At 37.7% G+C, this 21,543-nt stretch overlaps 3 protein-coding genes and 1 pseudogene across 3 annotated transcripts; 2 read left to right on the forward strand and 2 right to left on the reverse strand.

Moving 5' to 3' along the window:
* The first annotated feature begins 28 nt into the window (after window positions 1–28).
* Window positions 29–6,897, forward strand: LOC103326102 (phosphoenolpyruvate carboxylase, housekeeping isozyme). The gene is made up of 11 exons (XM_008228309.3): window positions 29–338; window positions 656–843; window positions 1,514–1,905; window positions 2,086–2,170; window positions 2,456–2,678; window positions 3,065–3,168; window positions 3,300–3,387; window positions 4,324–4,478; window positions 4,609–5,607; window positions 5,696–6,082; window positions 6,331–6,897. The coding sequence occupies exons 2-11, from the start codon at window positions 676–678 to the stop codon at window positions 6,625–6,627; spliced, it is 2,898 nt and encodes a 965-aa protein (XP_008226531.1). The 5' UTR covers window positions 29–338; window positions 656–675; the 3' UTR covers window positions 6,628–6,897.
* A 1,089-nt stretch (window positions 6,898–7,986) lies between these two features.
* Window positions 7,987–12,806, forward strand: EBS3 (Alg9-like mannosyltransferase family). Its single transcript, XM_008228308.2, has 10 exons — window positions 7,987–8,646; window positions 9,236–9,323; window positions 9,432–9,591; window positions 9,777–9,994; window positions 10,153–10,448; window positions 11,058–11,172; window positions 11,251–11,389; window positions 11,915–12,111; window positions 12,202–12,291; window positions 12,367–12,806. Exons 1-10 carry the CDS (start codon window positions 8,363–8,365, stop codon window positions 12,496–12,498), a joined length of 1,719 nt encoding a protein of 572 aa, XP_008226530.1. The 5' UTR covers window positions 7,987–8,362; the 3' UTR covers window positions 12,499–12,806.
* A 343-nt stretch (window positions 12,807–13,149) lies between these two features.
* On the reverse strand, window positions 13,150–14,363 carry LOC103326158 (putative protein phosphatase 2C 55). The gene has a single exon (XM_016792986.2). The coding sequence runs from the start codon at window positions 14,232–14,234 to the stop codon at window positions 13,248–13,250; it is 987 nt and encodes a 328-aa protein (XP_016648472.2). The 5' UTR covers window positions 14,235–14,363; the 3' UTR covers window positions 13,150–13,247.
* Window positions 14,364–16,613: 2,250 nt separating this feature from the next.
* On the reverse strand, window positions 16,614–17,530 carry LOC103326157 (putative protein phosphatase 2C 55 pseudogene; annotated as a pseudogene).
* Window positions 17,531–21,543: the final 4,013 nt, after the last annotated feature.

Here is a 21,543-nt window from a genome sequence, read left to right on the forward strand (position 1 = left end):
CTAAGTTCCTAATTGCAGCATCTTTGTTGGGATATTCCGAGTTGAAGGTCTTCCCCAAGTTTTACGAAGCAGCGGAGGGAGAGACAAAAGAGGACGTGACTGGTAAATAAATAAACAGAGAAAATTCAAAGTTTGGCGAGATAGTGGGCGTATCAGTGACGGTGAGACAGACAAAGTTCTGAAATTGACAGACTCAAACACTTTCTATATATATAACTCCAAGCACTTCCTTTGGATCTCACACCCCTCTCTCTCTCTCTCCCCCTCTCTGTAACTGAGACATTGGTTCCAGTTTTCGTTCTCTTCTTCTTGTTGAAATCCTACTTCCCCTGATTCAGGTACCCCATTTATCCAGAAAGCTCAATCATTTCCCATCTGGGTCATAACAAATCAACTTTTTTCTTCGTAAATGCTCTGTTTTAGTATGCTCATACCCTGCACTGCACTGTCTCCCCTCTACACGTGGCCTTTATCTGTTAAACCCTCCATTTTATAGGCTCTATTTTTCTGGGCCGTGATCAGGATTTTTGGCCATTGTGCTTTGATTCAATCCGTGATTTCAGCTCATTTATATATATTTTTCTTTTTTTGGGTTTTCAAGTTCTGATTTTTCTTTTTCATTTTTTTCTTTTTTGTATTGGGTTATTTGTCACAGAGTGAGGCTCTGTGGAAGCAATGGCTAACAGGAATCTGGAGAAGTTGGCGTCCATTGACGCTCAGCTTCGGCTTCTGGTTCCAGCCAAAGTGAGCGAGGATGACAAGCTGGTTGAATATGATGCTCTGCTTTTGGATCGGTTCTTGGATATTCTCCAAGATTTACATGGAGAGGATCTCAGGGAAACGGTGAGTGCTTGAGTTTTGATTGCTGTAAAAATTGATTTTGATCAGCGTGAGATGTTTACCCTTGATTTTGGTTAATACTCATGATGCAGAACACTTGAATTTGAAATTGGAATTGGCTATATTTGTACGTTTATTCTTATAAGCATGGAACTTTATGTGTTGATTGTTCGTGTATTTGTTGGCTTTAAGGAACATCTAAATCTCAGTTTCATTAAAAAGTGGAATTTCATTAAAGACCCATGACGATACCTTTATCAACAAATTTCTTATCAGTTTGAGATATACAGGTTTGATTTGGTCAACACAACACAACACCCATGATCCAAACACTTTAATTTGCAATTGGAATTGGTTACATTTCAACTACCATTCCAGATATCTTAATCAACAACTTTTAGGCTTTTGATTTATTGTTTAATGATGTATGTGAGATTCCCAGTGATTTAAGTTTGAGATCTTCTTCAGTCGGAATTGGTTTTGGATTGGAGAAAAAGTCTTAGCCACATTTGATGGATCCAAGGCCAAACTCATATCTTTAAGTTTCTCTTAGGACAACGAAAGGCAAAAGAAATCCTTAAAGTCATTGGTTTTGTGTCAAAAGTTACTGTGAATAGTGTTATGAGTTGAGCAATTAACACTTATGTGATTTGTAATGTTTAACTTTTTGTAGGTCCAAGCATGTTATGAGCTTTCTGCTGAGTACGAAGGAAAGCATGATGCAAAAAAACTCTCAGAGCTTGGAAATGTATTAACAAGTTTGGACCCAGGGGATTCCATTGTTGTTGCAAAATCCTTCTCGCACATGCTTAGCTTGGCTAACTTGGCTGAGGAGGTCCAGATTGCTTACCGCAGACGAAACAAGCTGAAGAAGGGTGACTTTGCAGATGAAAATTCTGCAACAACTGAATCAGACATTGAAGAAACTCTTAAGAGGCTTGTGGGGGATCTAAAGAAGTCACCCCAAGAGGTTTTTGAGGCTCTAAAAAATCAGACTGTAGATCTGGTCCTCACTGCTCATCCTACACAATCAGTTCGTAGATCCTTGCTTCAGAAGCATGGAAGGTTTGCTCTTGATCCAATACAGTCTCGCGTCCTTGATTTTTGTTTGTATAAATGATTTTGGTTTTGATTTTCATAAAAAATTTAAGATTCCCCATGTAGTGTTATGGCTTAGACTCTTGTACCCTCTCTCTCTCTCTCTCTCTCTCTCTCTCTCATTCGTGTACACTCACTTTTTTTCAGGATTCGGAATTGTTTAACTCAATTGTATGCCAAAGACATTACTCCTGATGATAAGCAGGAGATTGATGAGGCACTTCAGAGAGAGGTGATTATCAACAGCCATTTTACTTTATGTACTATCAATTCTTGATGTTATTAACAGGAACTTTCAAAAAGGACATTTGTAACTTTTGTCACATATATTGTTGCTGAAAATGTGTTAACTACTGTATAGTTCATTGTTTGTTCATTTGAAATTAAGATGATCTCACGATGGCAAGATTTTCCATATATTATGTTTACATGAAACAATCTGGAAGGATATTCTGAGTACTAACTTATATCAATTGTCAATTATTCTCCCTTCATTTTGGTATTTCAATTCATGTAGATTCAAGCTGCATTTCGCACGGATGAGATCCGGAGAACACCTCCCACTCCACAAGATGAAATGAGGGCTGGGATGAGCTACTTCCACGAAACAATTTGGAAGGGTGTCCCAAAGTTCTTGCGTCGTGTTGACACAGCATTGAAGAATATTGGGATTAACGAACGTGTTCCCCATAATGCCCCACTTATTCAATTTTCTTCTTGGATGGGTGGCGATCGTGATGGTATGACCCTGCTTCATGAGCATGACTTATGTAAAAATAGTTTGGTGCAGTGAGAAAAAAAAAAAAAAAAAGCAGAAAGGCATGCAAAAGAATCTATTGAGTATTGTACTCGCATCGTGTGATCTTGTTGTTGTAGTTTTTATTTTTAACTTAAGATGGAATTACATTTAGGCGTTAGGTTGATCTTAGTAGTTAATTACAGGTAGGTTTGTGATGTTATGCCCCTCCTCTTTAATAATTGTATAGTGGCAATTACAAGAATAACTTTTCTGGGGAGAAGCATTGAAGTACAATTGTACATTACTATTTGCAGATAATTTTGTCTGGTGACTTGTGTGCTTGTGCAGATCATTCATTAATTAACATTTTTTTTTCATGGAATGCAGGTAATCCAAGAGTAACTCCTGAGGTCACAAGGGATGTTTGCCTACTAGCTAGAATGATGGCTGCAAACTTGTACTATTCTCAGATAGAGGATCTTATGTTTGAGGTAGCTGACAAAGCATCTTGAAGTTGTCTTTAAGGAGCTTCGTTTACTCAATGAAGTGGTTGTTACTCGTTTATTGTTTCTTTACTATGTTAGTGTCCGTGTTTAGCTAATTTCTTCTCTTTTACTGGCAGTTGTCTATGTGGCGCTGCAATGATGAACTCCGTGTCCGTGCAGATGTACTTCACAGGTCCACGAGGAGAGATGCAAAACACTACATAGGTAATCATATCCCTATACTAATTGGTTCTGTTATATGGTTTTTAAAATCTACGTGTTATGCTGAACTTTGGGATGGATTTAAAGAAACTAGAATGAGGTATAGTTTGCACATAATGATAGAGAACATTTTGCAATGCTGTAAATATTTTAAATGGTGCTATGGACCAGAGAATAATAGGATTGAAAACTAATGTCTGTTGTGAAATACAGTGATTGACCATGTTATTATCCCTTTGTTATTTTCTGGTAGTCAGTTAGCTTTGATGGATTTCTTGCCAATCTTTTCTTGTACCCTTTGTTTTGTAATATATATAGAAAAGGAATGATAAACTTATGTCTGTTTTGAGAAGAAGTGATTGACTAGGCTGAAATTTACTAGTTGTGGAACCGTAGCATAAACTAGCGGAAGAAGTTTAAATAGGTGCACAATGCACCAACCAAGTAAAACTTAACTCTTGGTAATGCTAGCTTACATTAATATTTTATAGCCCTGCAACCGTAACTTATTGTAGTAACACAATGTCAACCAGTTTTACTGTCTGAGATAATTTTTTTTCCAAAAAGGACAATCAAAATTATACTTGCACATTTCAGCCTAAAGCCGACATCTGTATATGATGATAGCATGTAAATCTCAGATTCATATGGTACATTACAGTGAACTTTTCTTGTTGTACCCAATTTAGAGAACTAAAATTTTCTCTTTTGTATACCATATAAGGCAGATGACCTTTAATTATTAGGAATCACATTTAAAGGATCCAGATCCTGTTCAGGCTTGCCCAAGAAAATACCCACTGTTATTCTAGAGACCAACACAACAAACACAAGTTCTTTTCGTTTCCAAGTTTTGCAACTTTTGTTCCTTTTATGCATTGTAATTTGGTCAAACATTGTGCTACTTGCGATACTCATTGCCTTTGTGTCTCAATACAGAATTTTGGAAACAAGTTCCTCCAAATGAACCCTACCGTGTGATTCTTGGTGATGTAAGGGATAAGCTTTATCATACACGTGAACGTTCTCGTCAGTTGTTAGCTTGTGGGCACTCTGACATTCCCGAGGAGGCAACATTGGCCAGTGTTGAGCAGGTACTGCCATTCTGAAGAAATATTGCATGATTGCAGTCTATCAGATACATATCAAATTATAACTTCCCCCTTTATTCTCCTAATCTGGTTAATCTGTTCAAGTCCTAATTGAGATTTAAATTATGTGTAGTTCTTGGAACCTCTGGAACTCTGTTACAGATCACTCTGCTCTTGTGGTGACCGGGCAATTGCTGATGGATCGCTTCTTGATTTCTTAAGGCAAGTGTCTACCTTTGGACTTTCATTGGTGAGGCTTGATATTAGGCAAGAATCTGACCGGCATACTGATGTGATCGATGCGATCACCAAGCATCTGGAAATTGGTTCCTATCGAGAGTGGTCTGAAGAACGCCGGCAGGAGTGGCTTTTATCTGAACTAAGTGGAAAGCGTCCATTGTTTGGCCCTGATCTTCCAAAAACTGAAGAAATTTCTGATGTTTTGGACACTTTACATGTGATATCAGAACTTCCATCTGATAACTTTGGAGCATACATCATCTCCATGGCGACTGCTCCATCTGATGTGCTTGCAGTTGAGCTCCTGCAACGTGAATGCCATGTGAAGAAACCACTAAGGGTCGTTCCACTGTTTGAGAAGCTTGCAGATCTGGAGGCTGCTCCTGCTGCTCTGGCTCGGCTCTTCTCGATTGATTGGTATAGAGACCGGATCAATGGAAAGCAAGAAGTCATGATTGGGTACTCAGATTCTGGTAAAGATGCAGGACGTTTCTCTGCAGCCTGGCAGTTATACAAGGCACAGGAGGATCTTATAAAGGTTGCTAAGCAATTTGGTGTAAAGCTAACCATGTTCCATGGTCGTGGTGGGACTGTTGGAAGGGGAGGTGGGCCCACCCATCTTGCTATATTGTCTCAACCACCAGATACAATTCACGGTTCACTCCGTGTCACTGTCCAAGGTGAAGTTATTGAGCAGTCATTTGGAGAGGAGCTCTTGTGTTTTAGAACACTCCAGCGTTTCACAGCTGCTACCCTAGAGCACGGAATGCATTTGCCAGTTTCACCAAAACCAGAATGGCGTGCACTTATGGATGAAATGGCTGTTGTAGCTACAGAGGACTATCGTTCCATTGTTTTCCAAGAACCCCGATTTGTCGAGTATTTCCGTCTTGTAAGCATTTATGAACTTACTCTAATCATATTAGTTTTTCTACTCTGATGAATTTCAATTTAATGACCATTGTGTATTTGTGATCTAGGCTACACCAGAGCTGGAGTATGGTCGGATGAACATTGGAAGCCGGCCCTCAAAGCGAAAGCCTAGTGGGGGCATTGAGTCACTTCGTGCAATCCCATGGATTTTTGCCTGGACACAAACAAGGTTCCATCTTCCTGTGTGGTTAGGCTTCGGAGAAGCCTTCAAGCATGTCATTCAGAAGGACATTAAGAATCTTCACATGCTGCAAGAAATGTACAATCAATGGCCTTTCTTTAGGGTCACTATTGATTTGGTTGAAATGGTGTTTGCAAAGGGAAACCCTGGAATAGCTGCTCTATATGATAAACTCCTTGTCTCAGAAGACCTATGGTCATTTGCAGAGCGATTAAGGTCCAAATATGAAGAAACCAAGAACCTTCTGTTACAGGTATAATGCATATGCTTCTCTTGTCATATCATGTTCTCTTTGAACTTGATTTGTTTTGACCCCAAGTCCAAAATTTCACAGTTTAAGGCTATTCTCATAAGTTCATAACCCATATAGGTTAGTGCAATGAAAAACACATCTGTTCAGCTTTGTTAGGCTCAGTAGAGTCAGCATAATATCTGCTAACCATGGGGCGTTTGTGTTGACTAATTACTGGATAAATTAATTTTTTCATTTTCTGTTGGTAGATTGCTGGACACAAGGATCTTCTTGAAGGGGACCCGCACCTGAAGCAAAGACTCCGCCTGCGTGATTCATACATCACAACCCTTAATGTTTGCCAAGCATATACACTGAAACGAATCCGTGATCCAACCTTCCATGTGACGCTGCGGCCTCACATCTCAAAGGACATTACAGAAGCAAACAAGCCAGCTAATGAACTTGTGAAGCTGAACCCAACAAGTGAGTATGCGCCTGGTTTGGAGGACACCCTCATCTTGACAATGAAGGGTATTGCTGCTGGCTTGCAGAACACTGGTTAAATGTGTTTTTGTGCTCTTTCCTTTCTACTTTTCTGTGTCTCTACAGATGGGCTGTGTCCCAAAAACTATGTTATAACTTACCCCAAGTGGATGCCTTTTAATCATTCACCTAAAGGTCAAGATATTTGAGTGAACTTTTTAAGTTTTATGATCAGATTGCTGTGCACAATAACTACAGCCAGCCAGGATTGTAATTCTTCCTACAGAAGAAATCCAGTGGAACTGTTTGTTATGCTTCAATACAAATGGTGTTATGTGCTTCATGTTCAATACCTTGGTGTTATATGCCAACAGGGTCTAACTCAGTGGAAAATGGCGTTGCCTTGCAGATTAGTGGTTTCAAGTTCGAACTCTCATGGCACTGTGGTAGTATATGCGAGAAACTCCCCTCCCGTGTAGTTTAAACTATGGATGCCCAAAATTTCAAGAAAGGGTACTTTTCAATCATTTTATTACATAAAAAAGAATCTTCAATGCTACTCATGTACAAAGCAAAACAGGAGCATGATAATTTATCAAGGTCGCCAATTTTGAAGTAGCAAAATTTGAACTTCGGGGACATCAAATGTTAAAATCATTTTATCCTCGCACAATTCAACCAAAGTTCAAATTTATCAAATGTTAAAATCATTTTATCCTCGCACAATTCAAACAAAGAAGTTCAAATTTTTATTCGTAAAAATGAAAACAAAAAATTATAGAAAGGAAAAATTAAAATAAATTTATTGCAAATATTCCAATTTGAACGACACAAATGTAATTAGAGTGACCCTGAATATTGACTAAGGAGTACTGATGAAAGTGAAAAAGGCAAAAAGACCATGAACCTGTAAAGATAAGAACAACACATTTCAAGCTACATTAACCTCTCCACTCTCGCCACTGTTAACGTCAATATGTTTTTGTTATTTTTATCCTTATTTATAGAGAATATTTTGGGCATGAACTCTTATTTTCCTTTTGTTTAATTATTTTCATTTTAATAAGCTTATTAGAGGGACACCTTTATAGGGTCCACTCTGTATTGTATTTCACTAATTCAAACCGTCTATTTTGTAGATTTTTATTCAAAGATCATATTTACAAAAAAAATCATTTGAATTCGATATCATTTCAAAACTCAACTGAGTTATTGAAATTTTAGTACTTGTTTAAAGCACTGTATTTATTGATTTTGTAAGACACAATTGGATGTCGAAACGGTTTTCAATTTGTCTAATTTTTTTCAAGGATAATTTATGAATTTAGACTTAGATGGTTTGGATTGTTGAAAAAAAATTCGTAAAGGACCCTAAAGAATGTCTCTCAAATAAAATTATTTAAAGAATCCCTCGATGAAAGGGTAATATATATATATATAAAAGTAAGGCCAGCTTGTTTGGTTTTTTTTCTCTTTTTAATTATGATTTTGTAGATTGTTTTTCCTTTTTTCCAAGTTTTAAAGAAATAAAATAGTTGTTTTTTGATCAATAGAAATAAACTAGTGATTGTGTTTCAGGCTAAAGGTGTTTGGGAAATTAAAAAAAAATTGAAACTTTAACATAGGTGGTGGACTGGTGGTGGTCTTAAATCTTCGAAGTTTCTTAATTTACTTTGCAACAAAGCAAAGGATCATTTTCCTCTGGAGACCCATTTCACTGAAGGCTCGCTCGCTTCTCCTTCTCTGTTCTGTAACAGAGTGACCCAGAAAAGCTATAGCAGAGTTCACTGTAGTTTATAGCCTTTACCAGTCACCATGTCTCTGTCTACGAGGTTGAGACGTCCTCAGCCGTCTGATCCTTCTGCATCATCATCATCACCTTCTTCATCTTATTCAAAAGTCGATAAGCAAGGGAAATCGGGTGACGCCGATGGGTTTGACAAAGGGTTTCGTTGGTTCTTTCCCTTGGTCGCTTTGGGAATGCTAAGGTACATGAGCGCTACCTCAAACATCATACACGACTGTGACGAGGTCTTCAACTATTGGGAACCTCTGCATTACCTTCTCTACAAATCTGGGTTCCAAACTTGGGAATACAGGTACCCTTTCAATTGCTTTTGAAACTTTTCTTTCTCTGAAGTGGAAATTTTGTTCATTTCTTTCGTGCTTGTATCTGGGTTTGGCTTGTTTTTACTTTTTGGGTTTTATTTTATTTTGTTTCTTGCAAATTTCTTGTTTCTTGTTTATAGAAAACTATTAGGCTCAGCTTTTGTCTCTGGATTTAATTTATTGGCAAGTTTATTTTTTTGTTACTCAAAGTTAGCATTACAGCTCATGAACCAATTGCAGCCTTCTTATGGAATCAATGTGTTTTCTTTCTTATTTGCACTTTTGTAACTACAAGTGAATCTCATGGTATAATGGCTTTGGGTTCATCCATTTGATCCTTACAAACTGACATTAGAATTTGTACCTGATGGCATAGAGATATATGATTTGGATTAGCATTTGTAGGTGGAATTAGATGCTCATCATTAACCATGGTCAGTAATCTTATCATCTGCTGCGTGCTCTTAAAATACTGTGCATCATGGCTGTTGAAAATTTGATTTTGAGTGGTATCATTTTCTATCTTAGAAATCCTTTCATCTATGATTTTTTTTTGTTATATGCGTATGCCTCTTGCAGTTCTCAGTTTGCACTTCGGTCATATTTGTACATTCTTTTCCATGAATTGGTGGGTCGACCGGCTTCCTGGTTGTTTGCTGAGGAAAAAGTAAGAATTTTTTCCCAGTGACTTTTGAACTGTTATCTTCTTATAATTGAAATTTAATTTTCTGTCTTAAATTCGGTTGTTCTGAAACAATTTCTTTTTTGCTTACAGGTGAGAGTATTCTATGCTGTTAGACTCTTTCTTGCTATCCTTTCTGTTATCACTGACACTGTTCTGGTAGTTGCTCTTTCAAGAAAGTACGGGAAACGCCTTGCTTCTTACACACTTGCAATGCTATGCTTAACCAGTGGTTGTTTTTTTGCAAGCACAAGTGGGTGGGCCATTTCCATTTTTCTCCCTTGATCTGTAAATTCCATTTCAGGATTTCTTACTGCACTTTTGTTTTTTATTTTTGGATTATTCATTTTTGTTTTCAGTTTTCTTACTGTTATTTCTCTTACTTTTCTGGACCTATTTATTCCATGAAATGACAATGCTTTTGACATTATTTTCCAGGTTTTTTGCCCAGTTCGTTCTCTATGTATGCCATGTCTCTTTCGTCAGGGTTATTTCTTCTTGATAAACCTGCCATGACAGTTACAGTTGCAGCCATAGGCGTAATCCTTGGCTGGCCATTCTCAATTTTGGCTTTTTTGCCCGTCACATTTTACTCTCTAGCTAGAAGATTCAAACAAGCTTTTCTTGCCGGGGCAGCCACCTCTGTTGCTCTTCTTGTAAGTCAATGGTTGGCACATTTGTTGGATGTACAAAGTACATACCCATACCTGCATAATTGTCACACAGAGTTTTAAATGTCTCATTTTAAGTTTTTTACTTTTTAATTTAATTTTTTTTATTATGCTTATGATTATATGCTGAATATATCTTTTAGGTATTGTCGGTTCTCGTTGATCACTACTACTACAACAAATGGACATCATCTGTGTTAAATTTGTTGATCTATAACGTCGCAGGAGGTGGTGAGAGCCATTTGTATGGAACTGAGGGGCCACTATATTATATTAGGAATGGATTTAACAATTTTAACTTTTGTTTCGTACTTGCATTGCTGTTTCTGGCAATACTGCCGATTGCAAGGAAAAAGTATGCACCCAGCTTGCTCATTGTTGTCTCGCCTATATATATTTGGTTGGCGTTCATGTCTTTGCAACCGCACAAAGAAGAGAGGTTCGAATAATCTTACCTTTTATGATATCAGGGCAAGCCTGTTTTATACCACTTCTCTTAAATTGATTGAATTAGAACATATTCCTGCTAGTTTTGTATTTGCTCATCTTGACAGTACATTTCCAATTGACTGAAATTTCTCATATTTGCACAGTTGTGCATTTGCCATTAACAAAAAAAAATCAAATGATGTTGAGAGGTTGAGTGTGTTGATATTTCCATCTATACTTTCTCCTCTATCCTACTTTTTTTTTCTTCTAAATGTTTTCTCTAATTTCTCTGGAATTACAGTAACTACAAAGATTCTTCTTGTTCTGACATCCACATCTCACCATAATCATAGGCAGCACTCACCTTGTTCTTTCCTGCAACAACAACAACCAAAAATAAAAAATAAAAAAATAAAAATCGTTTGTTATCTTTTTCATAGGCATCCTTTCCAGTCTGCATTTCTGAGTAGCCAGGGTCATATAGTTTCATATCTGAATGTTTTGACATTTAATGAGTCACTTTGATGGAAATGCTTAAGATGATATGAAGATTGTTCAATGTTATTTAACTGCAGGTCAGATGTGAGTGATAACTAGATATTTCCAATTGTCGTTGCAGGTTCCTTTATCCAATATATCCACTAATTTGTGTTGCTGCTTCGGCTGTCATAGAGAGCTTTCCTGATCTTTTCCGATCCAATTATGATTCCCAAGGCAATTCTCCGATGGTTATGGTGAGTTTATCCTATAGTTCACAAAAAATTGATAAATTATCTCTATGAACCTCACAGTATTGCTGCTTGTACATGTAGACGGCAAAGATTCTAAGACCAGTGGTTCTTGGCCTCATATTATGTGCCTCCCATGCTCGTACATTTTCGGTGATCAATGGCTATTCTGCCCCTTTAGAGGTTTATAAGCTTTTAGAAGATCATGACAATGTAGGAACAGGTAAGACAAGTATCTTGCTGCTATCCATTTATTGACCTTGCGATGGAGTGCATTGTCAACAAAGTTCCTTAAATGTTCGGTTATCAATCAATGCAATATGGCGTCATAATATTTGGAATGTACAATGAAAGGAGTAAACTCATGTTGCAATTTCGTTTGTAGAACTATAATGCACATGCCTTGTGTATAATGATTTCACATGTGCTCAAAATATTGGAAATTGATATGCTTTTTAATCTTTGGGGGCTTGGTTATACTAGCCATCTACACAAGATAAACTTTCTACAACTGTATAGCTTAAAAATGATAAATACTGTATTTTTATTCTTTTTTCTAATGTTCAATACACTTCCATATTGGTTGGGTTAGCCGCCTTGGTTATCTGCCCCGCATCTCCCCAAACTAATGTTTCTTGTTCAGTTCTCAAGTTGTGTAAGGAACTTGTTGGGTTCTCCCATTGATTATTTGGTATGCATTGGAAAGTTGCGTCTCTTAAAATTTCTTGGATTTCCTTCTGCATTTCAGGTTCTGTTCTGTGTGTTGGAAGTGAATGGCACCGTTTCCCGTCGTCGTTTTTTGTTCCTGATTATGTTGGAGAAGTTCGTTGGATTGATGATGGGTTCCGGGGACTTCTTCCCTTCCCATTTAATTCTACCTTGGGTGGAACTGCATCAGCCCCGCCATATCTTAACGATAAGAACAAAGCTTCTGTCGACCAATATGTAACCACTCTCTAAACTTGTTTATATAAAACTAAAGTGCCCTATACTTGTTATGTTTTCTTTAGAAAATGACCCATCAGTTTTTTACAGCTCAGGGATCTTGAACAATGTACATTCCTTGTTGAGCTGCAGCTTAGTCGACCTTTCCCTTCTCGCGGAAGTGACTTATCAACTTGGGAGGTACAAATCAGGCTGCTTTTATACTTTTTTCCGAATAAATTGCTATGAGCTGAACTGGTTTTCTTCTCAATTCAGGTGATTGGAGCGTTGCCTTACCTGGACAGAGAGCTCTCGCCTGCCAAGTTCCGCTCCTTTTTCATCCCATATCTGTGGCAGAGTAAGAATATCTTTGGCATGTACAAGCTGCTTAGAAGAGTACCAAAATGAAACCTTGGTTCTGACAGAATTACAGAATTAGATTCTGAGCTAGCATGACTTGTTCTAACCCACCCCCATCTCTCCCCTTCCCCCCACCTGCGGGTCTCTTCAGAAGGAAAACCCCCGTTTTTGATGATATAGTTTAAACTTTTCTGATAGGTGGGACTTCCACAAAGTCTGTACTGATAAACGTGGAGTTGAGTTCTTGAGTTCATTGGTGACTTGCATGTATTTTTGAGATTTTGATGGACCCAAAGTAAATTCATATTACTAATGTTTTGATATTCTTTGGAATAGATGACCTAATTACTATTGCAGATCATTTTTCCCTTTTGGATGGTTAGATGTGATAGAATTAGAAAGAAAATTGAGAGAAATTTTTGGCCTCGCCTATTTTTCTCTAGAAATGGAGATTCTGAGATGTACCAAATTCATGAAGTCACTGCCAATGGGTCCCGCCACAGTGGTGGTGGTGGATTCCCCCTCCCCCTATAGCAAACTTCAGAGCCACCTGGCCATTCTGGAGTTTGCAGTGGTTTTTCTTTCCGCTAAATGTAACCAAAAAAATATTAATGAAGTCACTGTTGCATTAATCAATCCACTTCAAAATATTTGGTATTGGATGCAACATTCAAATCATCGGTAAATTGTAATGTACACTTTTGAATAATAATAAAAATTAAAGAATTGTATTAATTGTACGAACGTGGAATTACAATATCAGTTTCCAAATTTTGTCTATGTTGGGTAACCAAAACCTAATCGATGGAGGTAGTAGATTTCACCACATGGGCCACCACAACAGTGATGTCGTCGATCTTGCCTCCGGCGTGCTCCAATCCGGCCTTTTGGGCCTCCATCTGAAAAGGGCTAATGTTGTCCTTGTCCAAGGAATTATACAGAGCCAGGGTGGCTATGGTGGAAGCTACCTCCGCACAATCAATATCCCGACCACCGCTTACTTTATTAAAAGCCACCAGAACCTCCTCAATCTCCCTCGCAAACATGTTGTCCAGCAACCCATCTGTTCCAAGTACGATAATGTCCCCCGGCGCCAATTCCTCCACCGCAAACTCCAGAGCCACCTGGGGTCGGTCGCTGCCGACGTGATTCCCCAACTGGAAGGGGCAATTAAACCTCCGCTGCTGGGTTGGAGATTTGAGCATACACTTGGCGTCCCTGAACACCATGAAGCCGCTGTCTCCGACATTCACAGCGTGGAGGGTCCCACGCTCTTTGTCAAGGCTGAGGATGCAAGCCGTCGACGAGCCTTGTATTCCGAAGTTGTTCACGTAGGCTTCTCTCAGCACCTTTCCAGCATCGACGGCGGCGGCTCCGACGGCGGACATATTAGTAGCCGCTTGTTTGGCGTGGTTCATGAGTCCCCTTGCGTACTCGCCGGCGTCGATGCCTTTCCTGGCCCAGCTACTGACGCCGTCCGCCACGCCGACAGTCTGGGCGTCATGGGAGACGAAGTGCGCGTCTTCGCCGAGGGGCTTTTCTGGGTTGTATTTGGGGAAATAGGACGACCCACAAACCAATTTCATTTCATTACAGATCTTCCTCCTCTTTGGTATTAATTCTGGAAGTTGATTCAACTTCCTTTTTCTCCCCAATTCATAATCTTGATCGACATTGCCAAAGCCAGAGCCAAGGGCACAGAAATTATTGATTGATGGGGTGTTATTATTTTTGAAATTGATCGGGCCATAACCAAAGGCAGGGTTGTTGTTGGCGATCATCATCGTTGCTTTGCTTCAATTCGCGAGAGCGAGAGCGAGAGGAGCAAGAAAGAAAGAGTAATGCTTCAATTCGCTAGAGCGAGAGCGAGAGGAGCAAGACAGAATGACAGTAATGAAATGAGTGAGTGAAGAAAGTGAAAGAGACCTAATCTCTCATGACTTTCCAAATCGGATTGGGAATCCTAATTTGACCAAAGTTGACCTGTTTTACAGCTGTATAAATTTCAAATTTTTTACTCAACCATAACCTAATAAAATTAACAAAATAATAATAATTTCTGTACTTTTCTCCTAAAATGGGCCCATACCATACATTTTCTAGTGCTAGTATGGACGCCATGTGTACGCCAAGTGGACAAAAATATATTTAAAAATAAAAAATGTAAGATAAGCCAAAATAAATAAATAAACAACTGAAGTAACAAACAACAACTTACCTTTACCATCTCATGGCATCCACGTCAACCAAAATGTGGGCACCACATTTTCCATATCATTAGTTAATAAGAGCAAAGAAAATACACGTGGAAATTCAATCATTAATTTAATTCCTAAACAATGAATTATCAAAATATATAAATTTTTGGGAGTTTCACTAAAACACTCAAAATAGGGGTTGAAATTATAAAAAAACCCAAGCACTATTTAAACATATAAACACACCAAAAATCCATCATTACACACACTCAAAACCTGTTTATAAACACACCCAAAAAGTTGACTTTGGGGTTAATTTTGGGTGTGTTTCTATGTTTAAATAGTGCTTGGGTTTTTTTTATAAATACATGTCTAGAATTGAGTTTATTTATAAATTTGTATAAATTTTTTTCACAGCTCGGGAGGGATCTTGAACAATGTAATGTAGTACATTCCTTTTTTAAATTTATGGCATGTTTACTAATTTGTAATTGGATTATGAGGAGTTGGATTGAAGAGAATTAGATTCCAGATTCCTATTGAAGTTGTTTACTAAACAATATGGATTGAGGAGAGTTAGATTCTAGATTCCTATTGAAATTGTTTACTATGGATTGAGGAGAGTTAGATTCTAGATTCTTATTGAAGTTGTTTACTAAACCATATGGAATTAGGGTAGGAGTGATACTAAGTACTAAAATGTCATCGTTGTTGGATTAAAGTAGATAACAAACTTGGGATTTTAAAAATTGTATGAGGATATAATGAGTAAAAAAGATGAATTCCTAATTAGTTAGTTCTCCAGGAATTAGAATACCACCTCTTTAAAAAACCTTAGCCCCTCATACCCTTCATCCACACCAAGGATTGAGGAGAATTAGATTCCAGATTCCTATTAAAGTTGTTTACTAAACCTTATGGATTGAGGAAAGTTAGATTCTAGATTCCTATTAAAGTTGTTTACTAAACCATATGGAATTAGGATAGAAGTGGTACTAAGTACTAAAATGTCCTCGTTGTTGGGTTAAAGTAAATGACAAAATTAGGATTTTTAAAATTGTCTGAAGATATAATGGGTAAAAAAGATGAATTCATAATTAGTTAGTTCTCCAGGAATTAGAATACCACCTCCTGAAAAAACCCCAGCTCCTCATACCCTTCAGCAGCACCAAGGAGGGGGAGGTGGTCTCTAACCCTCCTCCCTTACCCTCTATCTCCCTTATTTTTCCCTCATCACTTCCTCCTATCTCTTCCCTCACAGTCCCTCTTCCCTTTTCCTTCTCCATTTCCTCATATGCTAGGGATTGAAGTTTTAGTTTGTGATTAGGCTTTTTGCTGCCCAGATCCATGTGGATCTTGGTTTTGTTTTGTTTTATTTATTTTATTTTTCTGTTTCTAGTTGCAGGCAGAGGCGGCGGTGCCCACGTTGGTGGGGTAATAGCGGTTGCTATGCTGATTTGTAGTTGATGTTGAAGCAGCCACCACAAAACACCATTATCGCTATAATTTAGTTGTCGCTTTTGGTCTACATACATATGGGTGGTTCCCGAGAGGATAAGTCTGTGTCGAAACTTCACTAGGTTATCTATTGTTGTTCGGAGATCTTCTTTAAAGTCAAATCCTTGAACACAATGTCACTCATATTGTTAATATTATTGAATAAATGGCCTAGGCGGGCGCTAGGCAGTCTAGGCGATTGCTAGGCAGTCGCTAGGCGGGCGCTAGACGGTCTAGGCAGGCGCTAATGCCTAGAAAAAAAGAAAATAATTTTGGAATCTCCAAGGTCAGGGACGAGATGACGATGGCGTTATGAGAGAGAGAGAGAGAGAGAGAGATCACCGGTTATGTCTGAGCAAGAGAGAGGGGCTAGAAGACGGCTCGTGTTAGAGTTAGGGTTTGAGAAGGAAAATTGCATTTATATGCGATATTCAATTCATCAGCTAATTGTAATTATGTAAACTTTTGGATTTAAAAAAAATAAAGAATTGTATTAATTGTAATAACGTGGAAAGTACAACCTTAATTTCTAAACCTAATATAGCCTTCTCTTTTTCTTTTTGTATCTGTGCGTTCAAAACCGAAACCTAAGCTAGCTGGTGTAGTGAAGGAGCTAGAAGCCACAACTTGGGCGACAACAACAGTGATGTCGTCGATCTTGCCACCTGCGTGCTCCAGTCCAGCCTTCTGAGCCTCCATTTGAAAAGGGCTAACGCTGTACTTGTCCAACGAGTTAAACAGCGCCAGGTTGGCTATGGCGGAAGCCAACTCCTCACAATCCCGACCGCTTCCTCTATACGCCACAAGAACATCCTCAATCTCACTCGGAAACATGTTGTCCAACAACCCATCTGTCCCAAGCACTATGATGTCCCCCGGGACTGCCTCCATCACAAACTCTAGAGCCGCCTTGGGACAGTCGTAGCCGACGTAGTTCCCCAACTGGTACGGACAGTTAAACATGCGCTGCTGAGGTGGAGACTTGTACAAACACCTGCTGTCCCTGAACACCATGAAGCCGCTGTCCCCGACATTCACGGCGTGCAGTGCCCCACTCTCTTTGTTGAGGCTGAGGATGCAAGCTGTGGACGAGCCTTGTACTCCGGCGTTGTTTGCGTATGCTTGGTTCAACACATTTCTTGGATCGACCGCGGCGGCTGCGGCTCGGGTCATGTCCATGGCCGTTTGTTTGGCGTTGTTCATGAGTCCCCTTGCGTACACGCCCGCATCGACGCCTATCTTGGCCCAGCCGCCTACGCCATCTGCCACGCCGATGGTCCGGCCGTCGTGGCAGATGAAGTGGGCGTCTTCGCCGAGGGGCTTGTCTGGGTTGTCTTTCGGAAGATAGCAAGACCCACAGACCAGCTTCATCTTCTCATTATGAATCTTCCTCCTATTTTGTAATAGTAATTCTTGAATTTGATCAGACTTATTCACCTTCCTTTTTCTTCTCAATTCCTCATGTTCCGTTAGTATTTGTTGATATTGAGAGCCATAACCATAGCAAGTATTTGTGTTATTGCAGTTGGCGATCATCATCTTTCCTAAAACACAGCGATAGTAGTGAAGAGAGCAAGAGAGTGATGAGGATGAAGAGAGAGACAGAGAGAGAGACCAAATAAGTATTTATAGGCTCTCATTCTTTCCCACTGGGATGCGGAATCCTAGTTTTAATGGGTTTTAAATCGCCGGACAGGTGTAGAAATTTCCAAGGTTGGTTTTCCTGTAACATGTGGGATTCATGTTGCAATAAAAAATAATTTATGTCATCTAATCCTAAAATGGGCCCCTACTCTTTTAGAAATAAAACTTTCTTTAGAAAACTTTTTTTCCATTTTAAATGTACAAATCATTCCCCATGTGAATTTCGTAAACTAAATGTTAAGTGCACTATTGCTTTTTTTTTTTTTTTTTTCACAGTGCACTATTGCTTTTCCCTGTATAAAAAAAAAAAACAACATTATTCTAAGTGTAGCATTAATGTTGACTGAAGTCATATTTATATGTCCATTGTATCTCAAGTAAATGTAAATGTTGTAAATATGGTTTTTGCTTTAACGGAGGAGATGTAAATTTAATGATTGTGTTAGAATAACATCGAATTTATAATATATATGAAAATAAATTAAGTAGAACTTGCGACACGGTTTTAATTGTGTTAGAATAACATCGAACTTATAATTAATGATTGTTTGTACTGTATCAAAAAATAAATATTTTTTTTCTGCAAAAATGTTTTTTTATTTAAATAGTTTGATTTGTGTGAAATATTGGAGTAAACTAAATACAATATGATAAAATTAACATTTACAACAAAGGCTATACATGTTATGATGATGATATGGAAGTAATGTGGTGTTACTATCAGAGATTGGTTTGGTGGTTTTGCAGTAAATCTAGGGAATGGTAAAATTTTGGAAGATGAACTTTGCTTTGGTCTCAAGTTAGCTGTGGATAAAGGAACCATGATACAGTTGCCTAGTAAGAATAGGAAAACAAGTAATAAAATAACCTATTAATTTAATATATCTAAAACTTAGCCTTATTGGCTGATGCCCACTTAGATTAGGAAAGTCTAATAGATGCTCCTGCATCATCTTATGATCTACAGCGTCTTTTTTTATTGTTAGGAATGAAAAAATTTCGTTACCATGTTTCGAAATGTTGGGAAATAGTTTTCATGAAATACCTTTTATTATCATTTGGAATATATGACTGCCACTGATTTTATTTTTCATTGTTCTATAGTTTATTTGGAGTTATTGGTCCAGTCAAATGTGGCGGTACATGCAAGCTTTTTTTTCTCTTTGGAATTTGTACAAGCATTTTGATCAAATGTGAAAGTACATACAAAAACCTCGCTGCCCATCATCTTCCAACACAAGATGCTTATCAAACTATAATCCTCCTAATTCAGCTTTTCTACCTATTCAAAAGGTACAGACCTTTTCCCCAAGTGCAAAATTAAGAAATAAACTCAACTAATATTTCTGATTTTTCATTTATAAATAAGAGTTTAGAGCATTATCCATTCTATTGTTCATTTTTTAATTTTTTACTTTTCTAGAGTTATTATGCGCATAAAGAATTTATTATTTTTTTCGTTTAATACTCATATTATACACGTATATATGTATTTTTCAATAATACTTCTGTTTTTCCGTACACGTTTTAAAGGCTCTATAAAATACAAGTTTTTTTTTTAAAGCAAACATAAAATACACGTATGTATGTATTTTTAATGTTTAATACACGTATTTTTTTAACGAAATTTTCAATAATACACACAAACTTCATGTAGTATAGACATAATGTAACATCTCACATCAATCAACGGAGAGAGAGTGATATGCCTTATATGTACATGCTCGCCTCCATCAAACACGAGGTCTTTTGGGAGTTCACGGCTTCGAGTCACGGAACTCCGAAGTTAAGTGAGTTGGGGCTAGAGCAATTCCAGGATGGGTGACCCACTGGGAAGTTACTCGTGGGTTTCAAAAAACAAAACCGTGAGGTAAAGAGGGGGGCTCAAAGAGGATAATATCCTACTACGGTAGAGCCAATTCCGGAATGTGACACATAATTTCCACATGATTAAAAATAATATATATTAAAATATGACAATAAATTATTGTAAAATATTATATACTGGCACAACTTTTTTTGGCCAAAGTTATAATTTTTCTAAAAATAGTACAACTGCACGCAATACTAGGTCTTTTTTTTTAAATAAATAGTAGAGCCGGGGCTATATTGTTGAAATATAAGAGAGTATAGCCATACGCCGTGTTTTTTTTAAAGGTTTCTACTTTTTCGAGATGATTTAAAGCAATACAGATACACATACAAGCTTTGAAATATCATGTTCTTTTTCCTTCTTTATTTTCAGTGACCAAACAGACGATAAATCAAACCAATTGGAATCGAAAAGATATTCCACAATTCACATTGTTTGAATCAACTTACGACTGCATAATAATTACCTTCGAAAAAAATAACATAGATCAGTGAAGAACACAAACACTGACTGTGAATACCCCTCTATCTCTCTCTCTCTCTCTTTATGCGTCTTATAGTTGAAACTTTCTGTAAGCTCAAAGACTCTTCTTTCACATTTCTTTTCTTTGTTTTTTAAAGAAGATTTTGGAAATTTACAGCTTTCTCAGAACGATAACGAATTTTTTTATTTTCCACAGCAAAAAAAGAAAAACTGATGTTTTTAATTTTCTTTTTTTGTTTGTGGAGAGCCCACGCGCTTTAGGAGCTCGTGCACAACACTGTCCACTTGGAGGGGGATATTCCTTGGCAGGCTTTGGATGTACTGTAACAGTACTTGGTCATTGTGGAAGACCCAAATAAAAGAGATTTTTTCTTTTCTTTGTTGAGACTCTTATCTATATTGTGATAATGTGAAAGAAATATTATAGCACTGGGCTTTTTCAAGTTTTTTAAAAAGAAATTGTATAGACGCGGCTATACTTGGTTTTCTCTAATTTTTTAAATGATATATTGAGTTTTTTCAATTTTTTTTAAAAGAAATAGTATAGCCGCTCGGCTAGACTCGGTTTTTTATTTTTTATTTTTAAGAAATAGTTTAGATTCAAGACCTTTTTTAAAGAAATCGTATAGCCATCATCAACCATCAACCAAGCAAGCAACCAAGCAACTAGAATTAGATAACTGCTTGAAGAACAGCTAGATGTATAATCCCTCAAATATGTTACATCTTTTTTCCACAACTTTCTGCAGAATTTGTATCCAACAGATGCATGAATATCCTGCTCTTGGTGAAACTAGAACTTTACTGGTAAAGTCCACGATGAATAGAAAGAACATGCTCAGTTGACTCATCCACTGAATACTGAAGGATCTACATTCTTTCATCTGATGAATGACAAATCAAAGGTTTTGTGAACAAGGGAGACAGAAAAATGAAATGCTTTTTCTATTCAACAAAATTAATATCCAAATGTTTTAGTTCTGAGATCCACTTTTGTGTATCTTGAGATACATAAGGATTAGATGGTGCCACTTTCTCTCCCTCTACATCAGTTGATACTACATAATCAAGTTTTACATCCCTGGCAAGGTTCGGCCGTCGATTAGGGTGCCGCACCTTGAGCGACAGTAGACAAGAAACCTCATGAAGGCCTCCCCATTTTTCTAATACACGCGCAATGTCGTAGCGCCCTGTAAAATGTTGAAAACAAAATTGGTTTTATCGGAAGATACAAAGAATAGTATTTACTTTGTAAGGTGAAACAACCTAGGTTCCTAGTAAAACATCGTAGCAGAAACAAAAGGACAAGGAAAAACTAGGTCTGGCTAGATGTGGACTGTTATGTCCCTCTCAAACATGCAATGGCTATGCCACAGTAAACCATCTAACCAAATATGA

The sequence above is a fragment of the Prunus mume genome, linkage group LG3, assembly GCF_029339155.1.
Source record: "Prunus mume cultivar Tortuosa linkage group LG3, ASM2933915v1, whole genome shotgun sequence".
NCBI classification, from domain to species: Eukaryota; Viridiplantae; Streptophyta; class Magnoliopsida; order Rosales; family Rosaceae; genus Prunus; species Prunus mume.

What these genes read in the sequence shown, in the direction of transcription:
- LOC103326102 (XM_008228309.3), top strand. Translation starts at nt 676, where the DNA reads ATGGCTAACAGGAATCTGGAGAAGTTGGCGTCCATTGACGCTCAGCTT. An exon ending in ATGAGGCACTTCAGAGAGAG is followed by an intron (nt 2,171 to 2,455) that starts GTGATTATCAAC and finishes CAATTCATGTAG; the next exon opens with ATTCAAGCTGCATTTCGCAC. An exon ending in TTGTCGAGTATTTCCGTCTT is followed by an intron (nt 5,608 to 5,695) that starts GTAAGCATTTAT and finishes TTTGTGATCTAG; the next exon opens with GCTACACCAGAGCTGGAGTA.
- EBS3 (XM_008228308.2), top strand. Translation starts at nt 8,363, where the DNA reads ATGTCTCTGTCTACGAGGTTGAGACGTCCTCAGCCGTCTGATCCTTCT. An exon ending in TTGTTTTTTTGCAAGCACAA is followed by an intron (nt 9,592 to 9,776) that starts GTGGGTGGGCCA and finishes ATTATTTTCCAG; the next exon opens with GTTTTTTGCCCAGTTCGTTC. An exon ending in CAACCGCACAAAGAAGAGAG is followed by an intron (nt 10,449 to 11,057) that starts GTTCGAATAATC and finishes TTGTCGTTGCAG; the next exon opens with GTTCCTTTATCCAATATATC.
- LOC103326158 (XM_016792986.2), bottom strand. Translation starts at nt 14,234, where the DNA reads ATGATGATCGCCAACAACAACCCTGCCTTTGGTTATGGCCCGATCAAT.